General features: G+C 41.7%; 1 protein-coding gene across 3 annotated transcripts in view; it reads left to right on the top strand.

The window, feature by feature from the left end:
• SUCLG1 (succinate-CoA ligase GDP/ADP-forming subunit alpha) overlaps positions 1 to 18,473 on the top strand; it is a 42,053-nt gene extending 23,580 nt beyond the window's left edge. For all 3 annotated transcript variants that reach the window (XM_045446672.1, XM_045446673.1, XM_045446671.1), the window contains 4 exons: positions 8,261 to 8,344; positions 10,180 to 10,331; positions 16,465 to 16,653; positions 18,227 to 18,473. In XM_045446672.1, coding sequence (XP_045302628.1) covers positions 8,261 to 8,344; positions 10,180 to 10,331; positions 16,465 to 16,653; positions 18,227 to 18,253 — 452 coding nt within the window. In that variant the 3' untranslated portion in view covers positions 18,254 to 18,473. The remainder of the gene's footprint in view (positions 1 to 8,260; positions 8,345 to 10,179; positions 10,332 to 16,464; positions 16,654 to 18,226) is intronic.
• Positions 18,474 to 25,957: the final 7,484 nt, after the last annotated feature.

The following is a 25,957-nucleotide window of genomic DNA, read 5'->3' as shown; positions in this document are numbered from 1 at the left end:
GTTGAGCATCTTTTCATGTGTTGGTTGGCTATCTGGATGTCTTCTTTGGAGAAGTGTCTATTCATGTCTTCTGCCCATTCTTCACTGGATTATTTGGTTTTCAGGTGTTGAGTTTGGTAAATTCTTTATAGATGTTGGATACTAACCCTTTATCTGATATGTCACTTGCAAATATCTTTTCCCATTCCATCAGTTGCCTTTTAGTTTTGTGGATTGTTTCCTTTGCACTGCAGAAGCTTTTTATCTTGATGAGGTCCCAGTAGTTCATTTTTGCTTTTAATTCCCTTGGAGATGTGTTGAGCAAGAAATTGCTGCGGCTGAGGTCAAACAGGTTGTTGCCTGCTTTCTCCTCTAGAGTTTTGATAGTTTCCTGACTCACATTTAGGTCTTTCATCCATTTTGAGTTTATTTTTGTGTATGGTGTAAGAAAGTGGTCTAGTTTCATTCTTCTGCATATTTCTGTCCAGTTCTCCCAGCACCATTTGCTAATGAGACTCTCTTTTTTTCCATTGGATACTTTTCCCTGCTTTGCGAAAGATTAGTTGGCCATACATTTGTGGGTCCAATTCTGGGTTTTCTATTCTATCCCATTGGTCTATGTGTCTGTTTTTGTGCCAGTACCATACTGTCTTGATGATTACAGCTTTGTAGTAGAGGCTAAAATCTGGGATTGTGATGCCTCCTGCTTTGGTTTTCTTTTTCAAGATTTCTTTGGCTATTTGGGGTCTTTTGTAGTTCCATACAAATTTTAGGATTGTTTGTTCTAGCTTTGAGGAGAATGCCAGTGCAATTTTGATTGGGATTGCACTGAATGTGTAGATTGCTTTGGGTAGTATTGACATTTTAACAACATTTACTCTTCCAATCCATGAGCACGGAATGTTTTTCTATTTCTTTATATCTTCTTCAATTTCCTTCCTAAGCTTTCTATAGTTTTCAGCATACAGATCTTTTACATCTTTGGTTAGGTTTATTCTTAGGTATTTTATGGTTCTTAGTGCAATTGTAAATGGGATCAATTTCTTGATTTCTCTTTCTGTTGCTTCATTATTGGTGTGTAGAAATGCAACCGATTTCTGTACATTGATTTTGTACCCTGCAACTTTGCTGAATTCATGTATCAGTTCTAGCTGCCTTTTGGTGGAGTCTTTTGGGTTTTCCATGTAGAGTATCATGTCGTCTGCAAAAAGTGAAAGTTTGACTTCTTCTTTGCCAATTTTGATGCCTTTTATTTATCATTTTGTTGTCTGATTGCTGATGCTAGAACTTCCAACACTATGTTAAAACAACAGTTGTGAGAGTGGACATCCCTGTTGTGTTCCTGATCTCAGCGGGAAAGCTCTCAGTTTTTCCCCATTGAGGATGATATTAGCTGTGGGCTTTTCATATATGGCTTTTATGATATTTAGGTATGTTCCTTCTATCCTGACTTTCTTGAGGGTTTTTATTAAGAAAGGATGCTGTATTTTGTCAAATGCTTTTCTCTATCTATTGACAGGATCATATGATTCTTATCCCTTCTTTTACTAATGCGATGTATCACATTGATTGATTTGCAAATATTGAACCAGCCCTGCAACCCAGGAATGAATCCCACTTGATCATGGTGAATAATTCTTTTTATATGCTGTTGAATTTGATTTGCTGGTACCTTGTTGAGAATTTTTGCATCCATGTTCTTCAGGGATATTGGTCTGTAATTTTCCTTTTTTTGTGGGGTCTCTGGTTTGGGAATCAAGGTAATAATGCTGGCTTCATAGAATGAGTCCAGAAGTTTTCCTTTCGTTTCTATTTTTTGGAACAGCTTGAGAAGCATAGGTATTAACTCTGCCTTAAATGTCTGGTAGAATTGGGGTGCCTGGGTGGCTCAGTTGGTTGAGCATCCAACTTCGGCTTGGGTCATGATCTCACGGTTTGTGGTTCGAGCCCCATGGTTTGTGGTTCGAGCCCCACAGCTCAGAGCCTGGAGCCTGCTTCAGATTCTGTGTCTTCCTCTCTCTCTCTCTCTCTCTCTTCCCCACCCCCGCTTATGCTCTGCCCCTCAAGAATGAATAAATGTTAAAAAAAAAAAAAAAAAAAAAATTAAATGTCTGGTGGAATTCCCCTGGGAAGCCATCTGGCCCAGGACTCTTATTTGTTGGGAGATTTTTGATAACTGATTCAATTTCTTCACTAGTTATGGGTCTGTTCAAATTTTCTATTTCTTCCCGTTTGAGTTTTGGTAGTGTGTGGGTGTCCAGGAATTTGTCCATTTCTTCCAGGTTGTCCAGTTTGTTGGCATATAATTTTTCATAGTATTCTCTGATAATTGCTTGCATTATTTTTATTTTTATTTTTTTAATGTTTATTTTTGAGAGAGAGAGAGAGAGAGAGAGACAGAGCATGAGCAGGGGAGGGGCAGAGAGAGAGGAAGACACAAACTCTGAAGTAGGCTCCAGGCTCTGGACTGTCAGCACAGAGCTCGATGCAGGGCTTGAACTCACAAACTGCAAGATCATGACCTGAGCTGAAGTCAGACACTTAACCAACTGAACCACCCAGGCACCCCTGATAATGCTTGTATTTCTGAGGGATTGTTTGTGATAAATCCATTTTCATTGGTGATTTTATCATTTGGGTCCTCTCTCTTTTCAAGAAGTCTGGCTAGGGGTTTATCAATTTTATTTTTTCAGAAAATCAGTTCTTAGTTTCATTGGTCTGTTCTACTGAGTTTTTTTGGATTCTAATTGTTTATTTCTGCTCTAATCTTTGTTATTTCTCTTCTTCTGCTGGCCTTGGGGTTTCTTTGTTGTTCTGCTTCTAGTTCCTTTAGGTGTGCTGTTAGATTTTATATTTGGGTTTTTTCTTGTTTCTTGAGATAGGCCTGGATTGCAATGTATTTTCCTTAGGACTGTCTTTGCTGCATCCCAAAGGGTTTGAACTTTTGTGTTTTCATTTTCATTTGTTTCCATGTATTTTTTAATTTATTGTTTAATTGCCTGGTTGACCCATTTATTCTTTAGTAGGATGTTCTTTAACCTGCATGCATTTGGAGGTTTTCCAAACTTTTTCCTGTGGTTGATTTCAAGTTTCATAGCATTGTGATCTGAAAATGTACATGGTATGATCTCAATTCTTTTATATTTATCGAGGGCTGTTTTGTAACCCAGTATGTGATCTATCTTGGAGAATGTTCCATGTGCACTCGAGAAGAATGTGTATTCTACTGCTTTAGGATGAAAAGTTCTGAATATATCTGTCAAGTCCATCTGGTCCAGTGTATCATTCAGGGCCATTGTTTCTTTATTGACCCTCTGTCTAGATGATCTGTCCATTGTTGTAAGTGGAATATTAAAGTGCCCTGCATTTACCACATTCTTACCGATAAGATTGCTTATGTTTGTGATTGTTTTATATATTTGGGTGCTGTCAAACTGGGTGCATAAACGTTTATAATTGTTAGCTCTTCTTGATGTTTAGACCCTGCAATTATGATATAATGGCCTTCTTCATCTCTTGTTACAGTCTTTCATTTAAAATCTAGTTTGTCTGATATAAATATAGCTACTCCAGGTTTCTTTTGACTTCCAGTAGCATGATAGATGGTTCTCTATCCCCTCACTTTCAATCTGAAGGTGTCCTCAGATCTAAAATGGGTCTTTTGTAGACAGCAAGTAGGTGAGTCTTGTTTTTTTTATCCATTCTGATACCCCATGGCTTTTGATTCGAGCATTTAGTCCGTTTACATCCAGTGTTATTATTGAAAGATACGGGTTTTGAGTCATTGTGTTATCTGTAGGTCTCATGCTTGTAGAGATATCTCTGGTCCTTTGTAGTCTTTGCAACATTCCACTCACAGAGTCCCCCTTAGGATCTCTTGTAGGGCTGGTTTAGCGGTGATGAATTCCTTCGGTTTTTGTTTGTCTCAGAAAACCTTTATCTCTCCTTCTATTCTGAATGACAGGCTTGCTGGATAGTGGATTCTTGGCTGCATATTTTTCCTATGCAACACATTGAAAATTTCCTGCCACTCCTTTCTGCCCTGCCAAGTTTCAGTAGGTAGGTCTGCTACTACCCCTATGTGTCTACCCTTGTAGGTTAAGGCCTTTTTGTCCCTAGCTGCTTTCAGAATTCTCTCTTTGTGTTTGTATTTTGCCAGTTTCACTATGATATGTCATGCAGAAGATCAATTCAAGTTATGTCTGAAGAGAGTGCTCTGTGCCTCCTGGATTTCAGTGTCTTTTTCCTTTCCCAGATTGGGGAAGTTCTCAGCTATGATTTGTTCAAGTACACCTTCTGCCCCTTTCTCTCTGTCTTCTTCTTCTGGAACTCCTATGATACAGATATTATTACATTTCATTGAATCACTTAGTTCTCTAATTCTCCCCTCGTGGTCCAGACTTTTTTTATCTTTCTTTTTCTCAGCTTTCTTTTTCCATAATTTTATCTTCTATTTCACCTATTCTCCCCTCTGCCTCTTCAGTCTTCGCTGTCACTGCCTCTACTTTATTTTGCACCTCATTTACAGCATTTTTAAATTCATCATGACTGTTTTTTAGTTCCTTGATCTCTGCAGCGATAGATTCTCTGCTATCTTCTATACTTTTTTCCAGCCTAGCGATTAATCTTATGACTATTACTCTAAATTCTTGTTCAGTTTTATTGTTTATATCTGTTTTGATCAGTTCTTTAGCTGTCATTTCTTCCTGGAATTTCTTCTGAGGAGAATTCTTCCGTTTCATCATTTTGACTAGTTTTCTGTCTCCTATGTGTTTTAAAAGCTTGTTATGTGTCCTGCATCTGTGAGCACCACTATATTAAAGAGGTGTCATAAGCTATCCAGGGCCTGGCCCTTGAGGAGGTGTTTTTTGGAGTGTGTTACTTGCTCTCTGTTGTTGTGACTCTGGTTGTTTTATCTCCCTACCTGTAGTGATGTTTTGAACCCTCCACCAAGTGTGCTTTGATTTGTTTGTTGAAGTAGCCCTTTAACAGTATCCTGGGGTAACACAAGCCCACGAAGATGAGTGCGTTCAGTGCACCACATTCAGTGCAAAAAACCAAAACCCGCAGAGCCGTTCTGGCTCCGAATGTGTGGCGTTCTGCCGTGAGGCAATGCGCTGCAATGCACGCAGTCATTGTTTCTCTGTAGGCTATGGAGGCGTCATAGTAGGGGGACTGAGGGGCGCAAGGGATCACTCCCTCCCACTTCACCTCCCAGAAACACGGGGACTCCAGAAACTTTTTGCACCAAAGACGTCTTCACCCCACCATCACTCTGAAACACCGTCACCTAATAGTAGCATTTCTTCCATTGGCTATTATTTATCCTGTTTTGCTCCCCTTATCCCTCATGGGGCAGGTGCTCTCTGGGAGCAGTTACTGAGGTCCTTTATAACTCCCCGCCCGGTCTAAAGGGCTGTCTTCCTTCAGCCTTTGGGGTAAGGGGCCTATAATTGTAAATTCCCATGTAGTACCATAGGTCCCTGAGGATCTGTCTGCTTTTTTCCCTGGTCTGTTTTCGCTCTGTCATTCAAATTGGGTAATTTCCATTTCACGGATTCTTTCCTCTCTCCCCTCCTTTATGCCATTGAACTCATCCACTGAGCTTTTAGCTTTGGTTGTTTTATTTTTCACTTCTGAAATTTACATTTGGGTTCTCTTTATATCTTCTATTTTTTTGCTGAGACTTCAATTTTTTTTTTTTTTTTTTTTTTTTTTTTTTTTTTTGATAAGGGCTTTCTGTTTTCTCATTTGGTTTCAAGCATTTCATAATTGTTTGTTTAATGCATTTTTAGCATGCCTTCTTTAAATCCTTGTTAGATAATTCTTCATCTTGGTGTTAGCATCTGTTGATTCTCTTTTCATTCAGTTTGAGTTCTCCCTAGTTCTTAATATTCTGAATGATTTTTGATTGAACCGTGGATAATTTGTGTATTATGTTATGAGACTCTGGGTCTTTTTTGAACCTCGTATTGACACTGCTTCAGCAGGGATTGTTGGGGGAGGCGTCTCATTACTACCAGGTAGATGTAGAAGTCCAAGTTCCCTACTTGCTTCCATTGATACTGGAGTGGGTGGGCTCTTCCTTACTGGGGATGACGGTTCTGCTCCCCTGCTTGGTCCCTACTGACATTCAGTGGGGATGGCCTTGTTATTGTTGGGTGATGGTGAAAGCCCTGACTCTCCACAGTGCCTTCTCTGAGACCAGAGAAGAGCCTCCGTACTGCTGGATGAAGATAGACATGCAGGCTCCCCACATGGTTTCCACCGACATGGTGGGGGTGGGGCTCATTATCATCTGGCACACATGAATGTTCTGACTGCCTACTTGGCTTTCTCTTTCACCAACCTGGAAGGTATGTTGGGGTGCCTCAGTGCAGCTTCCTAAATGTGGAAGTCTAGGATTCCCTTTTGGCCCTTTGCTCATATGAGTGAGGGTGGAGGCACAGTTTTTTCCTGTAGTGTTTGGTTGGTATGGTATAGTTATTGCCTCAGAGTTTTCTGTTTTCTTAGGCTGTCCTTGACTGTTTTGCTGGAGAGAGCAAGCTTTGGGGGAAGATGCTTTTTTCCATACCCTTATGTGTTTCTGGAATATTGTCTGCTTTAGCTCCATATCTAGGATGCATGTGGCAAAAGAAAACCCAGGGAGCTCACCGGTGTATCATTTCTTGAGTCTCAAAGTCCCTAGTCACCTTGCCTTTTTCGTCTCTTAGAGATTTCTTGTATTTGTTTTCTATATAATGCCCAGGGATTTTACTTAACAGGAAGAACAGAGGAAAGTACTTCTACTCAGAAGCAGAAGTATCCTTGTGATAGGTATTTTTCAGTGATAGCCTCTTTTACTATATATACTGTAAGGATCATAAGAGTAATCTACCCTAAAAACATGACTTTTGTTACTGTCTGTGTATGCAGTTTGCATTTATGTAATTTACATATCATTTCTATAATCAGTTGAAAGCCCCTTAGAAAAATGATAACATCCTGGTGTTACTATGAGTATATAGCGATGATAACACAGAACTTTGCTTAAGCATGTAAATATGCTGTATTAAAGTTGAAGTAGCTTGTGGTTATGGTTTTTGTCTCAGTCTGACAAGAATTCTACTTGCCCTGATAGGGGGATCATATTGTTAGAAGAGTCTCTGAGTTCTTAAGAAGTGCTCTAAGGCAGAAGTTTAAAGAAAGCAAATCATGGACATGCTGGAAGTATTCACCACCCCGTAATCCTTCCTCTGTTTTTAGCCCATACAAAGTTTTGTGTTTTATTTAAAAAATTTTTTATATAATATATTCTGACAACTGAAGTTACTCAGTTATTCTCAACCTGTTATATATAGGGATTCACCTATTATATACAGATTGTGGCATGAAAGAAATTATCTTCCCTGTAGCTCAGCCATGCATGGTGAACTACAGTAGAGAGGACATCTAGGTACCCCCACCCTCATCCCCACATGTACGTACCTTGTCCACATGAGAACTTAGGCACTTTCTCATAGGCCCATGGTATGAAGGGAATTAGGTAAGATAGACTTGAACTCAGAGGGATCTTGGCCTTATTCCCTAGTTATCTTTATATCGATTTGAGGGGCACCTGGGTGGCTCAGTCAGTTAAGCGTCCGACTTTGGCTTGGGTCATGATCTCATGGTTTGTGAGTTCGAGCCCCACATCAGGCTCTGTGCTGACAGCTTGGAGCCTGGAGCCTGCTTTGGATTTTGTGTCTCCCTGTCTCTGCCCCTCCCCTGCCCTCTCTCTCTCTCTCTCTCTCAATAAATAAACATTAAAAAGTTTTCTATATTGATTTTTTAAAGTCTATATATTATTTGAAAATTAGTAGAAAAATAATTGTGGGAAAGATATATAGCATTCCTAAGTGTGACTAATGCTGGTTTGCAGGCTGATTGTTTTAGTGGCTTAATAGTTTGGGTATGTATAAATCTAACCGGTTATTTTCTGCCACTCTAAGCAGGAATGTACTTAGCAAGTTCATATTGATACTACCCCTTTCATACAGATTCTTAGAGCAGGTAATGTAGGTCTTTCCTACACTGCTTTGTTGACGTGAAATGATCCTAACTAATGGTGTACTCTCCCCTTGGTCTAACTTTTAAAGCTTCCCTGCTTTAATTTAAACCTTTTCTTCTTATTTCATCATTTGAAGGTATTGTTGATTTGGATGGCAAATTGTGGAATGGGTTTTTTTATATACTTGTATTTGTGATATGATAGTCTGTCATATGAACATAACCTAATGTTTTTAAATTCTCTTCCTTTAAGGTATTGTATCCAGATCTGGGACCCTGACTTATGAAGCGGTTCACCAAACAACACAAGTTGGACTGGGGCAGTCTTTGTGCGTTGGTGAGAGATTTTTGATAAAATCATTTTACTGTAACACAGTGTCTTAACTGAAAGAGTAGAGGACTAATTATTATTTTGATTTTTTTGTAAGAAGTTTTGATAACCATTTCATTAAAAAGATGGTGTGATCTTAAATTTAATTTGCCAAAGTGTGAAGCACCACCATATATTTTCAAGATTCATGGTCCAAGGTTTGACTTTCATGGTGAGGAACAAGCATCGTGAGACATTTAGCTCTGGAAGAGGCTTGGTGCCTGAAAACACCACTTACTTGACTTGCTGTGAAGAAATGGTTCTTCATTAGGACTTTTGTTACTGTAATTATCATTTTGTTGCCATTGTAAACTGTTATTTATGCTTCACAGTTAGGGAATTCTTTGCTGTTTGTTGTCTTATTCTTAAGGCAACCTTCTGAGGCACCTCTGAGTTGAAAAGTTATACTATTGTAGCTTTATTGGTGAGAAAATCTATGTTGAGGATGATTGAGCTCCCAGAACCTCTTTTTTATCTCATTATACTGCCTACCTCTTTTAAAAGTAACAAGGTTTTACATTTTAAAATAATTTTAGTATTTGTTGCCAAAGCCAGGCAGTTTTCTCATTTTTATAAATATTTCTTCAAATTTTTAGAATAACTTTTAAAAGCCTTTCAAGGGCCGTCTGGGTGGCTCAGTCAGCTAAGCGTCTGACTCTTGATTTCAACTCAGGTTGTGATCTCATGATTCATGAGATCAAGCCCCACGTAGGGCCCTGTGCTGACAGCGCAGGAGCCTGCTTGGGATTCTCTCCCTCTCTCTCTGCCTCTGTCTCTGTCAAAATAAATAAAATTAAAAAAATAAAAGCCTTTCAAGAATACCTTTTTATAATAAATTATACAATATAGCCCTGGAGCATTATTAGGATTGAGAGCCATAAAATCACTATTGGAAACCTTAATTGAGCTTCTCTGTGTACAAAGCACAATCTTAGCCACAAAGTGATGGAGAATAAGAACAGGTTTGAAACAGAGTTGCCAAAGTCATGTTCTCCAGTGTCTGTTTTTAATTTGTAAAATGCTAATAATAATGCCCATTTCACAGAGAGGTTAGAAGAATTAGGAAATGGCAGGTCTAACGTGTGCTGAGGCACAGTCCTTGACACACATTTGGCACTCAAATGCAACTTCTCTTCAGAGGTGCATTGAAAAGTAGGAAATCAATCCTGCTTTCAGTAAGTTTACAATGTAAAAATTTTGTAAAGTGTCAGCCAATCTGTTGGGAACATTTACTTTAATCCTATCCAAGTAGTTGTCTTTAAATGCTTGTGCTGTAGTCATTACCCTGGATCTAAGGGAAGAGGGGTCAGTGCACCCCCAACTCTATCCCTCACTGGGACTTGGGTCTTGAAACTTGTATGCAGTTTCTCTGCAGTGTGCCTCATCTAATAGTTACTTTGTGCAAAGAAATTTGTAAAAGGTTTAATCAGAGAAGAGACATTCTTTTGTCTTCTGTAGCTTGCAGCACAAACACACATTTTCTTAAAATGCTTGAAAGAGTTATTTGGGAATAATTTTGTGGGAGGGAAGAAGCTTGATAAAGGAGCTAAAACAAAAAGAAGGTAGTCTTTGTGAGTATCAAAAGGCAACCACCATTTAGCATTCATGTAATATTAGAAACAAATAAATGTAGCACTTTGTGATTGTTTTTAATGTTCAATGCAAGAGTGATGATACATTTTAAAACAGTGGTGAGAGGGGTAAGCAAAGTAAGAAATGAGTTGAAACAACATTTCTAAGCCTAATTTTTGTGGTTTGTCCTTAAATTTTCTGCTGGTGTTGATATTCTTCAACTTTTTCAGGCATTGGAGGTGATCCTTTTAATGGCACAGATTTTATTGACTGCCTTGAAATCTTTCTGAATGATCCAGCCACAGAAGGCATCATATTGATTGGTGAAATTGGCGGTAACGCAGAAGAAAATGCTGCAGAATTTTTGAAACAACATAATTCAGTAAGCTTGGGTTTGGGTTTGGAAAAATATAGCTTCCTGCACGTAGACACTTCCTGAGCTAGTCGCTGCTGCACTGCTGTTGAATCTTACTTTCCCAACTTTGCTTTTGCAGAGGTTGCTAACGGCCTCCATTCATCCTTCGTCTCTATCCTCTTGGTTTTTCTCCTGGTTCTTCTCGTCTTAATTTTCCCCTGGATTTACTTTCTGTGCCTGTTCCTTAAGTGCGAATGACTAGTGTGTATAAACATCATACTTCATGCAGTTTCCAAAGCAGAAGCCTCAAAAGCATCTTTTACTTCCCTCTCATCACCTGTTTCCACTCAGTTATTACCAAGATCTGGCCTCAGTAATACACTGAGATTCAGAGCATCGTCTGTTATTGCTCCCTTTGCTCTGGTTTCAGCTGCCATCTTACCTCATCTGCACCGTGTCTGTAGTTTCCTCCTGATAGTCTCTACTCCTGTTCCTCAGCCAGCACTCCCTCCCCTTCTCTCCTGGGCCATCCTGCTCATGGCCACCCAATTATCTGCCCTTCGGAAACGCAGACACTGGAGCCTCATGACCCCTGGTTTTATTGAACCATTACAGTTTCCCATTCCGTATCGGATGAAGTGTGGACTTAGCATGTTATTCCAGTCCCTACACACCTCCCTAACCCTCTTCTCCAGCTCCATGTCCCATCTGACATGCCAGTTGTTTTCATTCCTGCTTGTCTTCGCCTGTTCCCTCTGCAAGGCATGCTTAATATCCGATTCTCACTCTGGTCTATGTCAGGGACAACAGGGAGCGGCATGTTGGTGCCCAGCCCAGTCCCCTGGCCCGTGAGGCACCAGTAAGTGGTGGATAAGGAGAGAATAAATAGATTGTTAGGAGTTTGGGGTAAAATGTTACTAGAGTGTCTCGAATTCAAATAAGTTGTAAAGTTTGAAATTTAAGGAAAAACTGACTTCTCTTTAGGAAAGAGGTTAATATGACATTATTACCATGTTCAAGTGAATTTTGGAATGTATTTAGACCCAGCTCTGAATCTCTTGAATAGCTTAGAATTTAGTGTGAAAAGCTAAGCATATACATTTTACTTCATTTCGTGTATGTTTTCTTATTCCTGGCTAGTCCTTATGGGGCTAATTTTTATTAAGGACCTACTGTGTTCAGGACTCTAGGTTGAACAGGTGACATAAAATACTTAGCACAGTACCTGGCACAGAGTGAACCATGTTATCTGCTGCCACCATTACTGTTTTAGTATTATCATCATCATTACAATGATAGTAGTTATTGGTAAAAGTGGTGTTGTTTAATCTTGACCCTTTGAGTAAGATGTTTTTGTCCTTTTATGAGTAAGGAAACTGACACAGGAAGGTTAATAACTTGCCAGTGGTAGGTGTACAACAAATGAGCTAAGGGTGGGATTCACCCCCCCAGGCCTGCCTGACGTGTCCATGATCCCATGGAGGGATCAGGAATTGGATTGCAGGGATTAAGGGCAAGGGTCAGCAGCCCCGGGCCTCTGATCAGACTACACTGACCTCATCCTGACTGGTCTTTCTGTTTTGGGGCTTTCACATTTCTCATTATTTCTGTATCCTATTTGCAGACTACACTTCCTCATAGTCTTTTTAATTGTATTTTTCTCTTCTTAAAAAATTTCAAGTGACTCTTCTTTGTTTATAGGACAGACTATAAACTTGTCTGACATTCTAGGTTCATCAAAATCTTGTTTCTTTCTAGTGCAGTATTCTCACTCTGTGAGTATGGGGACAGAGGGATCAAGTAGAAATTAGTGCCACTCAGCGGTGCCTGGGTGATTCAGTCACTTAAGCGTCCGACTTCAGCTCGGGTCATGATCTCATGGTTCGTGAGTTCGAGCCCCGCGTTAGGCTCTGTGCTGACAGCTCAGAGCCTGGAGCCTGCTTCAGATTCTGTGTCTCCCTCTCTCTCTGTCCCTCCCCCGCTGCTGACGCTGTCTCTCTTTGTCTTTGAAAAATGAATAAACCTTAAAAAAAAATTTAAAAAGAAATCAGTGCCACTCAAATATGAGATGCTCATATAACTGCAGAGCCCACACGTGAATGAATAATTGACCTGTAGACTCTTTTCTTTTTAATTCTGTACTATAGTAGATGCTGGGCATACAGAGCTAAGTGAGAACATAGTTCCTGCATTCAGGGAATATATAGTTTGGGAAGGGAACACAAGGGAAGTCAGTCACAGCCACTGTACTTAGTGTAACAGTGGAGACTTGTTAAGGGCACAGCAGGGTCCCTGAATGGAAGATGATCAACCATGAGGGCATTTGTGGAGACTGTGGGAGGAACAGTTGGAAAGGCTCATGGGAGAAGAGAAGACTTGAGCCAGGTCTCAGAAGTTAAGTAGAAATTTGCCAGGTGTCCAAGGAGCGGGGAGAGCATTCTCGGCAGCGGAACAGAGGCCGAGCAGCCCGGAATTGCTGCACGGTGAAGAGCAGGAGGAGCGGTGGGAGACAAGGCCGGAGTAAGCAGGGTCAGACCACACAGGCACTGGCGTGCTGGCACCTTAGCACAAGAAGCAACCTTTGTAGTAATCGTTCACTGCCTCGACTCACAGTTAAAAAACAAAACACAACTGACTTCATTTAAGAATGTCCTTGATGAAGCAGTGGAGATTATTAAGTTTGTTAAATCCTGACCCATAAGGCAGTATTTTGTGATGAAGTGGGAGGTAAAGCAGCTTTCCAGTTGAGTTGTGAGCTGAACTAGCTGCTTTTTTCATGGAACACCAGTTTTACGCTCCAGAACGCCTGGCAGACACACAGGTATGTGGACTGGGGTGTTTGGCAGAACTTTTCTCAAAAATGAACAAAGTGAACCTGCCATGTCAAGGAAAACAATTTGTAGTATTTGTTGACAGTGATAAAATTTGAGCTTTCAAGTGAATATTCATAGTTTGGAAAAGTCGCTTCTGCCACCGTGAACTGGATGACTTCCTCCTACTAAAGACTTTTCTAATGAGATTGATAATGATGAATGTGGTTTGTTGATACTGAATGATGAAATAGATCAGCATCCGGAAAATGTACATAACTCAGTGAACCTATGCTTTTCATCTGACCAATGAATCTTACAAAGTCATTATAGGTAAAAGATCCATTCAAACTGTAAGACAGATCAATGGATTTTAAAGTAACAAAGGACAGAAAGTTCATTGCTATGGTTTCGGATTCCAACATTGCAACTAACCTTTAAGAAATTACCACTTGAAGAGGTTTGTGTAATATCAAAGAAGAATATCCACAATTATCTGACAGGCTATTAAAATTCTTCCCCTTTTCCAACCATGTATGTATGTGAGCTCAGATTTTCTTTTACTTCAGCCAAAATAACATATTATGATAAATTGAATGTGAAAGCAGATATCAGAATCCATTTGCCTTTTGTTAAATTTGACATTCAGGAATTGCAAAAATGTAAAATAATGCCACACTTCTGAGGAGAATGTTTTTTAAGATTGTTTTCAAGTTTTTATTTTTATTTTTATTTTTATTTTATTTTATTTTTTATTTTTATTTATTTTATTTTTTTAATTTACATCCAGTTACTTAGCATATAGTGCAACAGTGATTTCAGGAGTAGATTCCTTAATGCCCCTTACCCATTTAGCCCATCCCCCCTCCCACAACCCTTCCAGGAACCCTCTGTTTGTTCTCCATATTTAAGAGTTTCTTATGTTTTGTCCACCTCCCTGTTTTTGTATTATTTTTGCTTCCCTTCCCTTCCCTTGTGTTCATCTGATCTGTGTCTTAAAGTACTCTTTTGAATGAAGTCATATGATATTTGTCTTTCTCTGACTAATTTCACTTAGCATAATACCCTCTAGTTTCATCCACCTACTTGCAAATGGCAAGATTGCATTCTGTTGATTGCCGAGTAATACTCCAGTGTATATATATATATACCACATCTTCTTTATCCATTCATCCATCAATGGACATTTGGGCTCTTTCCATATCTTGGCTATTGTTGATAGTGCTGCTATAAACATCGGGTGCAGGTGCCCCTTCAAAACAGCATACTTGTATCCCTTGGATAAATACCTAGTAGTCCAATTGCTGGGTTGTAGGGTAGTTCTATTTTTAATTTTTGAGGAACCTCCATACTGTTTTCCAGAGTGGCTGCACCAGTTTGCATCCCCACCACCAGTGCAAAAGAGATCCTCTTTCTCCACATCCTCGCCAACATCTGTTGTTGCCTGAGTCGTTAATGTTAGCCATTCTACATTGACAGGTGTGAGGTGGTATCTCATTGTGGTTTTGTTTTGTATTTCCCTGATGATGAGTGATGTTGAGCATTTTTTCATGTGTCGGTTGGCCATCTGGATGTCTTCTCTGGAGAAGTGTCTATTCATGTCTTTTGCCCATTTCTTCACTGGATTATTTGATTTTTGGGTGTTGAGTTTGATAAGTTCTTTACAGATTTTGGATACTAACCCTTTATCTGATATGTCATTTGCAAATATCTTCTCCCATTCCATTGGTTGCCTTTTGGTTTTGCTGATTGTTTCCTTCTCTGTGCAGAAGCTTTTTATTTTGATGAGGTCCCAATAGTTCATTTTGCTTTTGTTTCCCTTGCCTCTGGAGACGTGTTGAGTAAGAAGTTGCTGCGGCCAAGATCAAAGAGGTTGTTGCCTGCTTTCTCCTCAAGGATTTTGATGGCTTCCTGTCTTACATTGAGGTCTTTCATCCATTTTGAGTTTATTTTTGTGTATGGTGTAAGAAAGTGTTCCAGGTTCATTTTTCTGCATGTCGCTGTCCAGTTTTCCCCGCATCATTTGCTGAAGAGGCTGTCTTTATTCCATTGGATATTCTTTCCTGCTTTGTCAAAGATCAGTTGGCCATACGTTTGTGGGTTCATTTCTGGGTTCTCTATTCTGTTCCATTGATCTGAGTGTCTGTTTTTGTGCCAGTACCATACTGTTTTGACGATTACAGCTTTGTAATACAGCTTGAAGTCTGTAAGTTTTTATTTTTAAATGATATTTATGTAATTTCTTAGTTTTAATTTGAAATACAGGAAATATCAGATATAATTTACATAAAAGTTTTTTTGGGATTGTCAATTTTTGTGAGTGTAAGTGGTTCTAAGACCACATGATTTGCGAACTCCTGGCCTAGGGGAAGGTGATCGTGCCTGAAGGAAGGCACTCAGATTTCACTGAGTTCAGGTTCAGCCTTTTACAGGCCTGTCTGGCTACCTTATTGCATCTGGACTCCTATTATCAACAGGATATTTTCATTCACTGTGAAATTTTACCATATATTAAAAAAATTTTTTTTGGTATCTCTTAACTAATTGATAATATTTTATGTTATTTCTTTAACTGTATTATAAGTCTAGAGAATTCCTGTGTAGATTTTTATTTTTAACCTCAGAATCTAGTATGGTGTTCTTTACGTATCTAGGGGTTGCATAGTAGAATGGATTTTTATTAAATAAAACTAGTCCTGATCTTCCTTAGACTTTGTAGAACTGCAGAGGACAAAGGGCCCTTGGCCAGCATTCTGGTTTAGCTGTTTCATTTCATAGATGAGGAATCAGAGGTTTACAGAGCTGATGTGTCTTGTCCACAGTCAACCAGCTTTAGTCAATAGGAAATTGAGTCTGGTGACTTCTTGTCCTGCATATTTTCCAATCTACCTTCCACCTCATCTTTTTTTTTTCTAGCAAACTTATTATGGGTAAACTAATAATGAATTAAGATACAAAATCAGGTTGAAATAAAACAACCTGATCTAGTGTCTTAATTCATTATCACAAATTGCATAACTTCTATTTTTTTTTTTAGTGTACTTTTATTTTTCAAATGAAAGAATCTTATATGTATTTGTAAAATAGTTTGTGGACAGCCAAGTTGAAGTTTAATACCTAAACAGACAAAACATTTACTCAGGATTCTCTTCCTGAGATTGTGTGAAAAGTCATGTCATCTCAGAGGAGAATGCAGGGGCTGCAATTACAGCTTAATGTTTGTGCTGCTTCTCTTAGTGAGGATGGCCGGGCCCTGCCCAAGCCATTTGCCATTTACTTTCAGACTCAGGAATTTGAAGTCCAGTTTTGGTCAACTTCTTCATTACAGTGTTTAAAATATCACTTTCCAGGGTCCCAAGGCCAAGCCTGTGGTATCCTTCATTGCTGGTTTAACTGCTCCTCCTGGCAGGAGAATGGGTCATGCAGGGGCGATTATTGCTGGAGGAAAAGGTGGAGCCAAAGAGAAGATCTCTGCCCTTCAGAGTGCGGGAGTTGTGGTCAGCATGTCTCCTGCGCAGCTGGGAACCACCATCTACAAGGTGAGCCATGACAGTGACCTGAGGTCTCTGAAGTTACAGGCCTTCTAGCACGCGGCCACACTCACTGGGTGCCCAGAAACTGTGGCCCTTTCCCCTGGGTCTTATCTGTTGCTTTCTTTCTGGTGTACAATTCAACAGGCACCAACGGCTCTGTTAAGGCCCCAGTGTCCTAATTAGGCATGACCAGGAAAGACATTCTGATTTTAAGACATTTAACTTCTTTAAACATTGCAATTTGTTCTTTTGTGAGGGGCAAACTATGATATACAAGAAAGTATTTCAGATTCCATAAGTGCCATGAATTCCATTTGGGGGTAGTACAGGGCATTGCCTTGCATTTCTTTTTTTTTCATTGAGGGCCTTTGGGATATGGCTACCCTGATCTCATAGGTTTCTGTTTCTAGGGAGAGGGGTTGAAGGCTGAGTGACAAGAAATGAAAGCTGAATGAGGAGGGAGTTGATGGGGAGCAGGGAAGGGAGATCAAAAGAAGAGGTGGGGGTTTCCAGATCTTGAGCATCTGGCCCTGGCTGTGTTCGGATGCCATTGTTTGCAGGTTGGAGGAGTACCTCTTAACCATATGCTTTGCTTTATCGTTTTAAATAGCATCTTGGTTTCAGATGTTCTAAATGATTTGTTATCTTCCTTAATCTCTTTGCAATGAGTTTTAGCCTCTTCAAGTGATCATTTAAAGCTCTCTTTCTCTTTATTTTTATGACAGTTATAGCCTGGACAAAAAAGCAAAGCAAAAACCAAACATTTTAAACGTGTTGAGAACAGGCAGCAATTGTATTCCCAGGAGGGAACCATGTTTTGGCTCAGTGATTTCTGCCCTTGTCTTAGGGGTAATTAAATGGACTCCTTGTTTTGTTGAATCTTTGTGTTATCCTGTCTTTTGAAATAAGACACTGTGTGCTACAGTTCTGGGTGGTTAGTGAGTGTGTGAAGATGAAGTTTATTTAAAAGGGGGAAAAGCAAATGCTTACATTCACTTTTGAGACTTGCATTACCATTTTTTTCCAGTAGGTGGCAGCAGGCAACTACACATTGGTTTTCTAATTATTACAGTCTAGAGGAATGTGATTTTCTGTATTGTTTCCTTTTCAGATATTTCTGAGGTGCACTTGACATTCTGTTCAAACCTTAACTGAATCTGCATTTAGTCTCTTTCTCAGAGAAACGAAGCAAACCTGTTTCCATTGCCTTATTAAAAAGGCCAGTGTGGTTCATGTATGGCATTAAAGGTTTGCATAAGTAGTTGAGTTTGTAAACGCTTAATAATAATACTGCAGTAGAAAAATAAGTACAGTTCAAAGCTGCTCAGCCTCTGTGTTTGGGAGACATAAAGTTGAGCCTCTGCATCTAGTTTAGTGAAATTCAAGCTGACACAGCCTAATTTGAAAGCTGTTACATTGTGTTCAAGCACCTTCATCCTGCTACATTTCACTTCTGTAATTTTTGGTTGTTCAAAGGATTCTAAAGATAAGAGGTTTCAGAATCACTTTGACCATGAATGTGATTTGAATCTTAAATCTTTTTATCCCTTCTGTCTTCTGTGTCTCTCTGTTTCTGAAGGAGTTTGAAAAGAGGAAGATGCTATGAAAGGAAAACCAAGAAGTTGCCTAAACCTATGGAATGAATCATTATGGAAATATGAACCCGTGGCTATTTGCGCCTGTTGTCCCCTGATTGTCAACCTGTGCGCCTATCGCTGGTCTGTCTGTACAGCAGAAAGCCAGAGCAAGGTTCAGAACGTCCTAGATTGAGAGGTTTCCATCGCATCGTATAGCAGACAGCCAATAAAGCTACCATTTGATTTGAATATGGTTTTGAAGCTTTTTATTGTCCCGATGAGGTGGGTGGGGAGGGTGAGAGAAGGGGAGGTGTGTGTGTTGGGGGGGGATATTGTGTGTGTTTTAACGGACTCTGTGGAGAACACCGTAACCAACTTTTGAGAGAATGAGGCTGTAAAAATTTCAGTACGGCATTTGTCTAATTATCTTAGACCCAGAGTAACTTTAGTTCTCTTTTGAATCCTAGTTTTCTCATGTACATATATAGTACTACTATCTTTCAGGATAGTTTTGAGAACTAGAGCATATATAAAGGCAACTTACTTGTTGTCACTGCCATTATCATCATCATCATCAGGATTACAGGCAGAAGCCCATCTTTGTTTCGCTTGAGAGGTGGAAGGTCTTCAGTAATGCTGTGTTTTCCTGTGGTTCTGCAGAGGGCTCTCCCCTTCCCCATCCAGAGCCTACTTCCCTTTGCTTGCGAATTAAGACATCTGCTGCAAGGAACCAGGACAGTGGGTAGCCATCCTATACTTTTGTTTAAAGCGGAGCTTGTTAACAAGGAGCAATTCCAGTGGATATTCTCAAATTGTGTAACTGCCCTGAAGGAAAACAAGAGCTACAAAAATAATGTTAGGGAGGAGCCCCTGAAGAAAGACTGTGGGGAGGCCTTCCTGCGGAGGGGCTAAGAGTTGGGACCTGGAGGCTGAGAAGGTTCCAGCCACGCAGCAGGCCTAGCGCCCGGGCAAAGGCAGGGAGAGGGGAAGAGCTCACCTTGAGGAGGCGAAGGGACACTGGTTTTGTGGGGCAGTGAGCCCTGGGAGGAGCTGGGGGGGCTGGGGAGACAGAGGTGCTTCTGGCACTCCCATGACCATGCCCAGGCTGCTGAGGGCACAAAGAGCAGGATTTTTTTTTTAAATCTCAATACCCAGGGTTCATTGTCTTGCCGCTTCGAAGAATGAAGAGGTGGACACAAAATAAAATGAACAGCGGGCAAAGGTTTTCAGAGTATAAGATTAGAAAGTAAGAACAGTATGGAAGTTCTCTTTACAGAGAGAGGGCATTTGAAAGCGAATGCCTGCAGACTATAGGCAAGGGTCCTTGTTTTATAAGGTTCTGGTTGGCACCCCCTCCCCTTCTCCCTTGTTCCTTCTCAGGTTCTGCCCTCATTGGCTGGACAACTCTAGGTACTGGGTTGTCTATTCCTGATTGACTCGATTCCGTCGTGTGAGGAGTCAGACTATGGTCATACTCATACTGTCCCTCATATAACATAAGTTTCGTGGTTTGCTTATTTTAGTTAGGTATCTTGATTGTCAAATTCCTGAGGGGAAACTGAGGGGGAGTAGGTGGTATCTGTTAACATTCTTAAGAGGAAACATACCTGAGGGGGTTTGCTGTGGTCAAATCCTCCCAGCATTGTTCCAAAATACGTGTTTTCCCCCCTGCCAGGGACCTCAGGTCCTAATCTTTCCCTCTATTTTATCCTATTTTTCCCTGTCATAGATGCAGGAGAGCAGTCAGCAGTTTATTGCATTAATGCCGCTGAGGGATGATGGTTTCTTGGACCAGAATGGTGGCAGGAGAGGGAGAGGAGGGTGGCTGTTCAGGTTAGAGAGATCTGTCAGGAATGAACTGGACTGTACCTGGTAAGTCATCGGACTTAGGGGGTAAGGATGAGAGGTGAGACAGCACATCAGTCTCCCACTTGAGCAGTGAGACAGCTTGGGCCCTGGCTTGATAGAAAAGGAGGAAACTCAAGATGGAGTGTTGAACTTGAGCTTTCCTCCCTGTGACAATGCCAAGGAAGCCACGGCAAATGGAAGTCTGGGCACCCCGGTTTGTCTTTGTGCACGAGTCACAGAAGCCACAGGCATGAATAGAGCATCTAGGGAGAGGGAAGAAAGGCCTGGGCCGTCCAATCTCTGAGCATCGCTATGCCATCTGGAGGTCAGACACCGAGACGGAGCTCAAACCTACCAGCTACACCAAGAACGGTACAGCCTGCCTTCTAGAGGGCATGGCTATGAACTGGAGGTCTTTTTGATGCTGAATCCTCCTATTCAGAGTTCAGAGTAGCATCTCTATGATCATCCCACGAAACAGTCCTTCATTTCACACATCTTTGTGAGAATTTGGTGCCAGATTTCCTTTGGAAACTGTGGAGAGCAAATGCCAACTATGACATAGAAGGGGACGCCAATGAGGGCTTTATGATCCCAAACTGTACTTTTGAGAGGAACAGAAACATTTTCTGTGGAGTATGAGGATTTACCAGGCTTTGCCTCTTTTTTCAAAGTGGCATTCATCTTAAATGTTATATATTTGAATTGCAAGGCCTAGGCTGGAAGTAGGGAGGTGAGGGAGCAAGGCCTTGTGGGGAATTTGGAAAATAGTGGAAATCAGTACTGATATAACAGAAAGCAGATGGGACTTCTTTTTTTGTTTTTTTTTTTTTTCCAAGAGAAAGCTGAGAGGTAAATGGATGATAAAGTTAACTGCAAATGATGACCGTTTATGACCCCGGATTCCTCGTTGAATCCAATGAATGCTATGGAGTCTGCCCGGAAATACATATCCCGCATCCCCTGGGTGCCATGTTAGAGCCCTAAACTTAAATTCTTCCCTGAGGCATTTGTCTTTTAATATTAAGCTCTTGGAAAGGGAACTTTACGTGGAAATTACAGAGTTCATTGCGCCCTTCCTCCTTGAAGTCATTCTATCCTATTCGAGCAGCTCATACCTGCCGGCTAGAAAGATGAGCATTGGGAAGCCCCATGGAAGCCCTTTTGCTTGTTTCTGACCTGGCTGGTTCATTTGGTCCTGTCTTCTCTGGGTTGTGACCTTCTGGCCCTTCATTTCCTACCTTGGTTCCTGGGTTTGTTCCTGGACTGGGCATTAGAACCTGTTCTCTCATGTATTTGAACTTTGGTTCCCCTCAGTGGGTTTTGGCTTTGATATCTCTTTGGCTTTTAGCACTCCGCACCCTGGGTTGTCCCTGGTAGGCGACTGGCAGATGGCACACTCTAAAGTGAAGCACCCAGGATCCGGAAGAGTGAGAAGCCATTACCACCTTTATGCCTGAACAAACAAGGAGAGGAAGCTGTTTTCCCAAGGTGAGACCAGGAGCTGTGTGAGAGGGTCCTGGCAGGTGCTGTGGCCCTGAGGAGAGGATCCCAACCACTGCCCGAGTCAAGATCTGACATGGTAGAGGTGAGGGGAATGGATGCCTTGATCTCACACCCCTCCTGTCCTCTGATCTCCTGCCAGTGCAAGGACTGGCTGGACCCACCTGGAAGGCAGAGGTGGGCAAGTCCAGGTGATGCCATGCATAGTACAGTCTCCGGGGCGGGGCGGGGGGTGCGGTGCACAGAGCAGGACTCGACAGGGCAGAGAAGGGTGGAGAAAGGATCCCGAAGGGCACACAGAAAAATCACAATTTTACCCACCCTGACTTCACACTTGGACAATACCCTCGCCAGGGCAGCAACAAGTCCCTTTGGGGAAGAAACTGGGGTGGAACTAGATACCAGGTACTGTGGCAGACCAGCATGGGCACATTTGGGGCAACACCTGATGTCCCCAGGGAAATCTTTAGTGGAGTTTTGCATTTTACTCTATACTAAATAGTATTCCCCAGGGGAAAGAAATAGTTAATTGCGTGCTCTCTGAGCTGTTGAAAGATAAAAGGACCTTAGGTTTTGTGAGTGTCCCATGAGACAAGTGAGGCTGGCTTTAGGATGTTCTAAGAAGTGAGGTTGCTGCAGAAGGGCATCTTGGGGCCCAGGAGGTGAAGGGCCTGAAACCCAGGAGGGGAGAGGTCAGGAAGCTGGGTCAATGCAATGTTTTCAGAGAGTCCAGGACTCATGCTCTGTAGTCTCCCAGAATCTGGAGCAACTGTGCAGTTGTGAATTCCTTGGTCCCGGGCTGTTCTCTGGAAGACACCTGGCATGGGGCATTTGGCCCAGAGAATAGCAGGCAGGCCAGGACTTGTACCTGAGGCTCAAAGGCAAGTGGCACTGGCCAGGGAAGAATTCTCTTTACATGAGTTGCAGACAGTTTGTCATTGTCCCTTGACGCCTGGATGACACAGAGTCACCATAACAGAAAAGATCTGACAAATATTGACCTAGCCTCATTTTGCAGGTGGGAGAGCTGATTTGGAGGTTAGGCCTAACATCGCAACCAAGTTGGTGGCAAGACTGACGTTTGAAATTTGAAACTGGTGCCCCTCCTGACTCCTGGCCTGTGCCTCACTAGAAGGGCACGAGGAGGGCACCAGAGCCAGCCATCACAAAACAGTTAGGGGAGAACAGGAGGTGCTTAGAATAGACAGCATGTTCAGGGAATTTGAACATACAGAAATAGTTATTTAAGTAGTGTGAATATGACTATGGCCCACCTTCCTTGAGTTTCATATATTCTTTTTTCTTTTTCCTTTTTTCCCCAAAGTTCATTTTTATTTATTCTGAGAGAGATAGAGAGCAACCACGGGAGGGGCAGAGAGAGGGAGACAGAATCCCAAGCAGGCCCTGTGCACTGTCAGTGCAGAGCCTGCTGTGGGGCTCGAACTCACGAACTGAGAGATCGTGACCTAAGCAGAAGTCAAGAGTCAGGTGCTTAACCAACTGAGCCACCCAGGTGCCCCTTAAGTTTTATATATTCCAGAAGTGGGTTAGGCTCACCATGGCAGGGGGTAGGGCTGGACAGTGCTCCGTGGCCATCAGATGGAGTAAAGCTGGAGAACCGAGCAGGAGTGAGAACCTGGTTTTTGGTCACAGAGCTAGACTCTTCTTGCTAATGAGCCGACCACTAGACAATTGGGGTGGATGATTCAAGGTGGACTGGGCAGCTTGTTGGGACCAACAATGTGATCTGGTTGGTCTTTGGTGATCCCTAACAGCCGGAGAAGGAATAAGCAGTGATCCAGAGAAGAGTGTGAGAGATGCAGGTGACAGGTTTCTAGGGATGGGGTGGGAATGAGGAGATAATGAACCCAAGGAAGAACCACGGGGGGAGAAAGAGTCATCTACAAACACCATCCAAGACTAAACAGGGCAGAGCCAGTTAATGATAGTGTTGGTCAGCGCAGAACTTTCCTGCTGTCCTACTCTGAGCCCAGAAGGGTGAGAAATAAAGGCTGGCAAGTGTGGAAAAGGGTGAGGGGGAGGAAAGAAGCCACTGTGCCCTGTCCCTAGTGCCTGACTTCCTGCCCACTGGGTGGAGGTGGGGAGTGGGGGTGGAGATGGTGACCGAGAAAATGGTGAGAAGCCTGACTGCTGGATGGATATTATTGGTTATTACTTGGAATTGGAAATCTGGAATTCTGAAGCAATTTGTGACTTAAATTAGTATTAAGATTTTGAATTTTTTTAGTGGGAACAAAACAGTCATCAGAGATGGGGCACCTGGGTGGCTCAGTCTAGTGACCAACTTCGGCTCAGATCATAAACTCACGGTTCATGAGTTCGACTCCCTCATCAGGTTCTTTGCTATCAGCTCAGAGCCTGCTTCGGATCCTCTGTTTCCCTTCCCCCTCTCTGCATCTCCCTGGCTCATCCTCTCTCTCTGTCAACAATAAAAAATAAACATTTAAAAAAAAGAAGTCATCAGGAGTAAGAAAAATAAATAGCCCTCTGCTAGTTCCTAGGACTGCCACAACAAATTACCATCAACTGGGTGATTAAACAAGAGGAATCTATTCTCTCGTGGTTCTGGATCCCAGAGTCCAAAATCAAGATGTCAACAGGTCTGTACTCCCTCTAGAGGCTCTGGGGGACAATCAGCAGTGTCTGGCAGCTGTTGGTATTCTTTGGGGTTCCTTGGCTTGTAGCTATCTCGCTCCAGTCTCTGCCTCCATTTCTATGTTACCTTCTCCTCTTCTCTTGCATCTCCCCATGTCTCTCCTATAAAGACACTTCTCACTGGATTTAGGGCTCCCCTGGTAATCCAGGGTAATCTCTTCATCTCAAAAGCCTTCATTAATTACATAAAGCAAAGACCTTTTTTTCTGGAATTAGGATGTAGATATCTTTTGGGGGCAGTGGGACAGCATGCAGTCCCTGAGACCTCCCAAAGCTGTTTGCCTGGTCATTCAGGCCTCCTGCTCCTTCCAGGGGTGGGACTTGGGAATACACAGAGAATGCTAAAGTCTGAATTTGCATTTTATTCTGAAAGCTCCAGGGAGGCCCTCCAGGGACGGGATCAGGCATATTTTTTTCCATGTAGCTGGAGGGAGACAAAATTCAGGGTTTATTGGGTGCCTTGTGGGAGGACGCCAGAGTTGGTTTGTTTCTTCTTCTTTTTAGAAAACTCTCAATGTGGGGCACCTGGGTGGCTCAGTTGGTTAAGTGTCCGACTTTGGCTCAGGTCATGATCTCACGGTTCATGAGTTCAGGCCCTGTGTACAGCTCTATGCTGACAGCTCGGAGCCCGGAGCCTGTTTCAGATTCTGTGTCTCCCTCTCTCTCTGCCACTCCCCTGTTCTCTCTCTCCCTCCTTCTCTCTCTCTATCAAGAATAAATAACATTAAAGAAGAAAGAAAGAAAGAAAGAAAGAAAGAAAGAAAGAAGAAAGAAAGAAAGAAAGAAAGAAGAAAGAAAGAAAAAGAAAGAAAGGAAGGAAGAAAGAATAAACATTAAAAAAAGTTAAAACCAAAAACCTTAATGGAATATAGACCAGATCATCAGCTGAAAGTGAAAGGGTGGAGGAGATTTGTTGGAGCCTTGAAGAACAAGGAGAGCATGTGAACTGTCCTCAGGAGAATAGTAAAGGCAACCAGTCAAGTCTTGATCACATCACACTTCAACGAAGTGCTCATAATTGTTCCCTGACTCAAATCTCTCTTCTGTCTTTATCTTCACACCTGCCTCTCTGTTCTTGCTTAACAACCTTCAATGAATCCTTATTGTTAAGACAGTGGAGTTGGAAGTCCATAGCCTAGTGAGACTCACCATGACCTGTGTCCCAATGGTCCCCCTGTGCCTGGATCTGTTCAAGTGATTTCTCCTCAGATAAGCCAGGGGGAGACAATATTTTTCTATAATGAACCGCACAGTAAATATTTTAGGCTTTGCCAACAACAGTTTCTGTCATGACTCCCCAACTCTGCTGTTGCAGTTGAGAAAGTCAGAGATGATACTGCATGAAGGAGCACCAACCACCTTATTTGTTGACTCTGAAATTTGAACTTCATAGAAATTTCATGTGTCACAAAATATATCTTTGTTTTTCTACCATCAAAAAACATATAGCCCTTTCTAAGCATGCCTTACGAAGAAATGGCAGTCCAAATTTAGCCCGTGAGTTAGTGTTTGCAGAACACTGACAAAAAACATGTATGTTCTTTCTTTCACTCTGACCACCCTACCTGCTCCAAATTCATCTTCTTACAAGTCCTTTACTTTAACCTAAATGCTTTCCCCTCCTTTTCCTTCAATGTTCTTCAATCTCCCACTTGCTCCAAAGGTCTTAGGGACTATGCATGGTATTTGACTTTCTGTAGCCCAAA

The sequence above is a fragment of the Leopardus geoffroyi genome, chromosome A3, assembly GCF_018350155.1.
Source record: "Leopardus geoffroyi isolate Oge1 chromosome A3, O.geoffroyi_Oge1_pat1.0, whole genome shotgun sequence".
Taxonomy (NCBI): Eukaryota; Metazoa; Chordata; class Mammalia; order Carnivora; family Felidae; genus Leopardus; species Leopardus geoffroyi.
The sequence above is the reverse complement of the archived record's forward strand: the minus strand, read 5'-3'. Positions and strand labels throughout refer to the sequence as shown.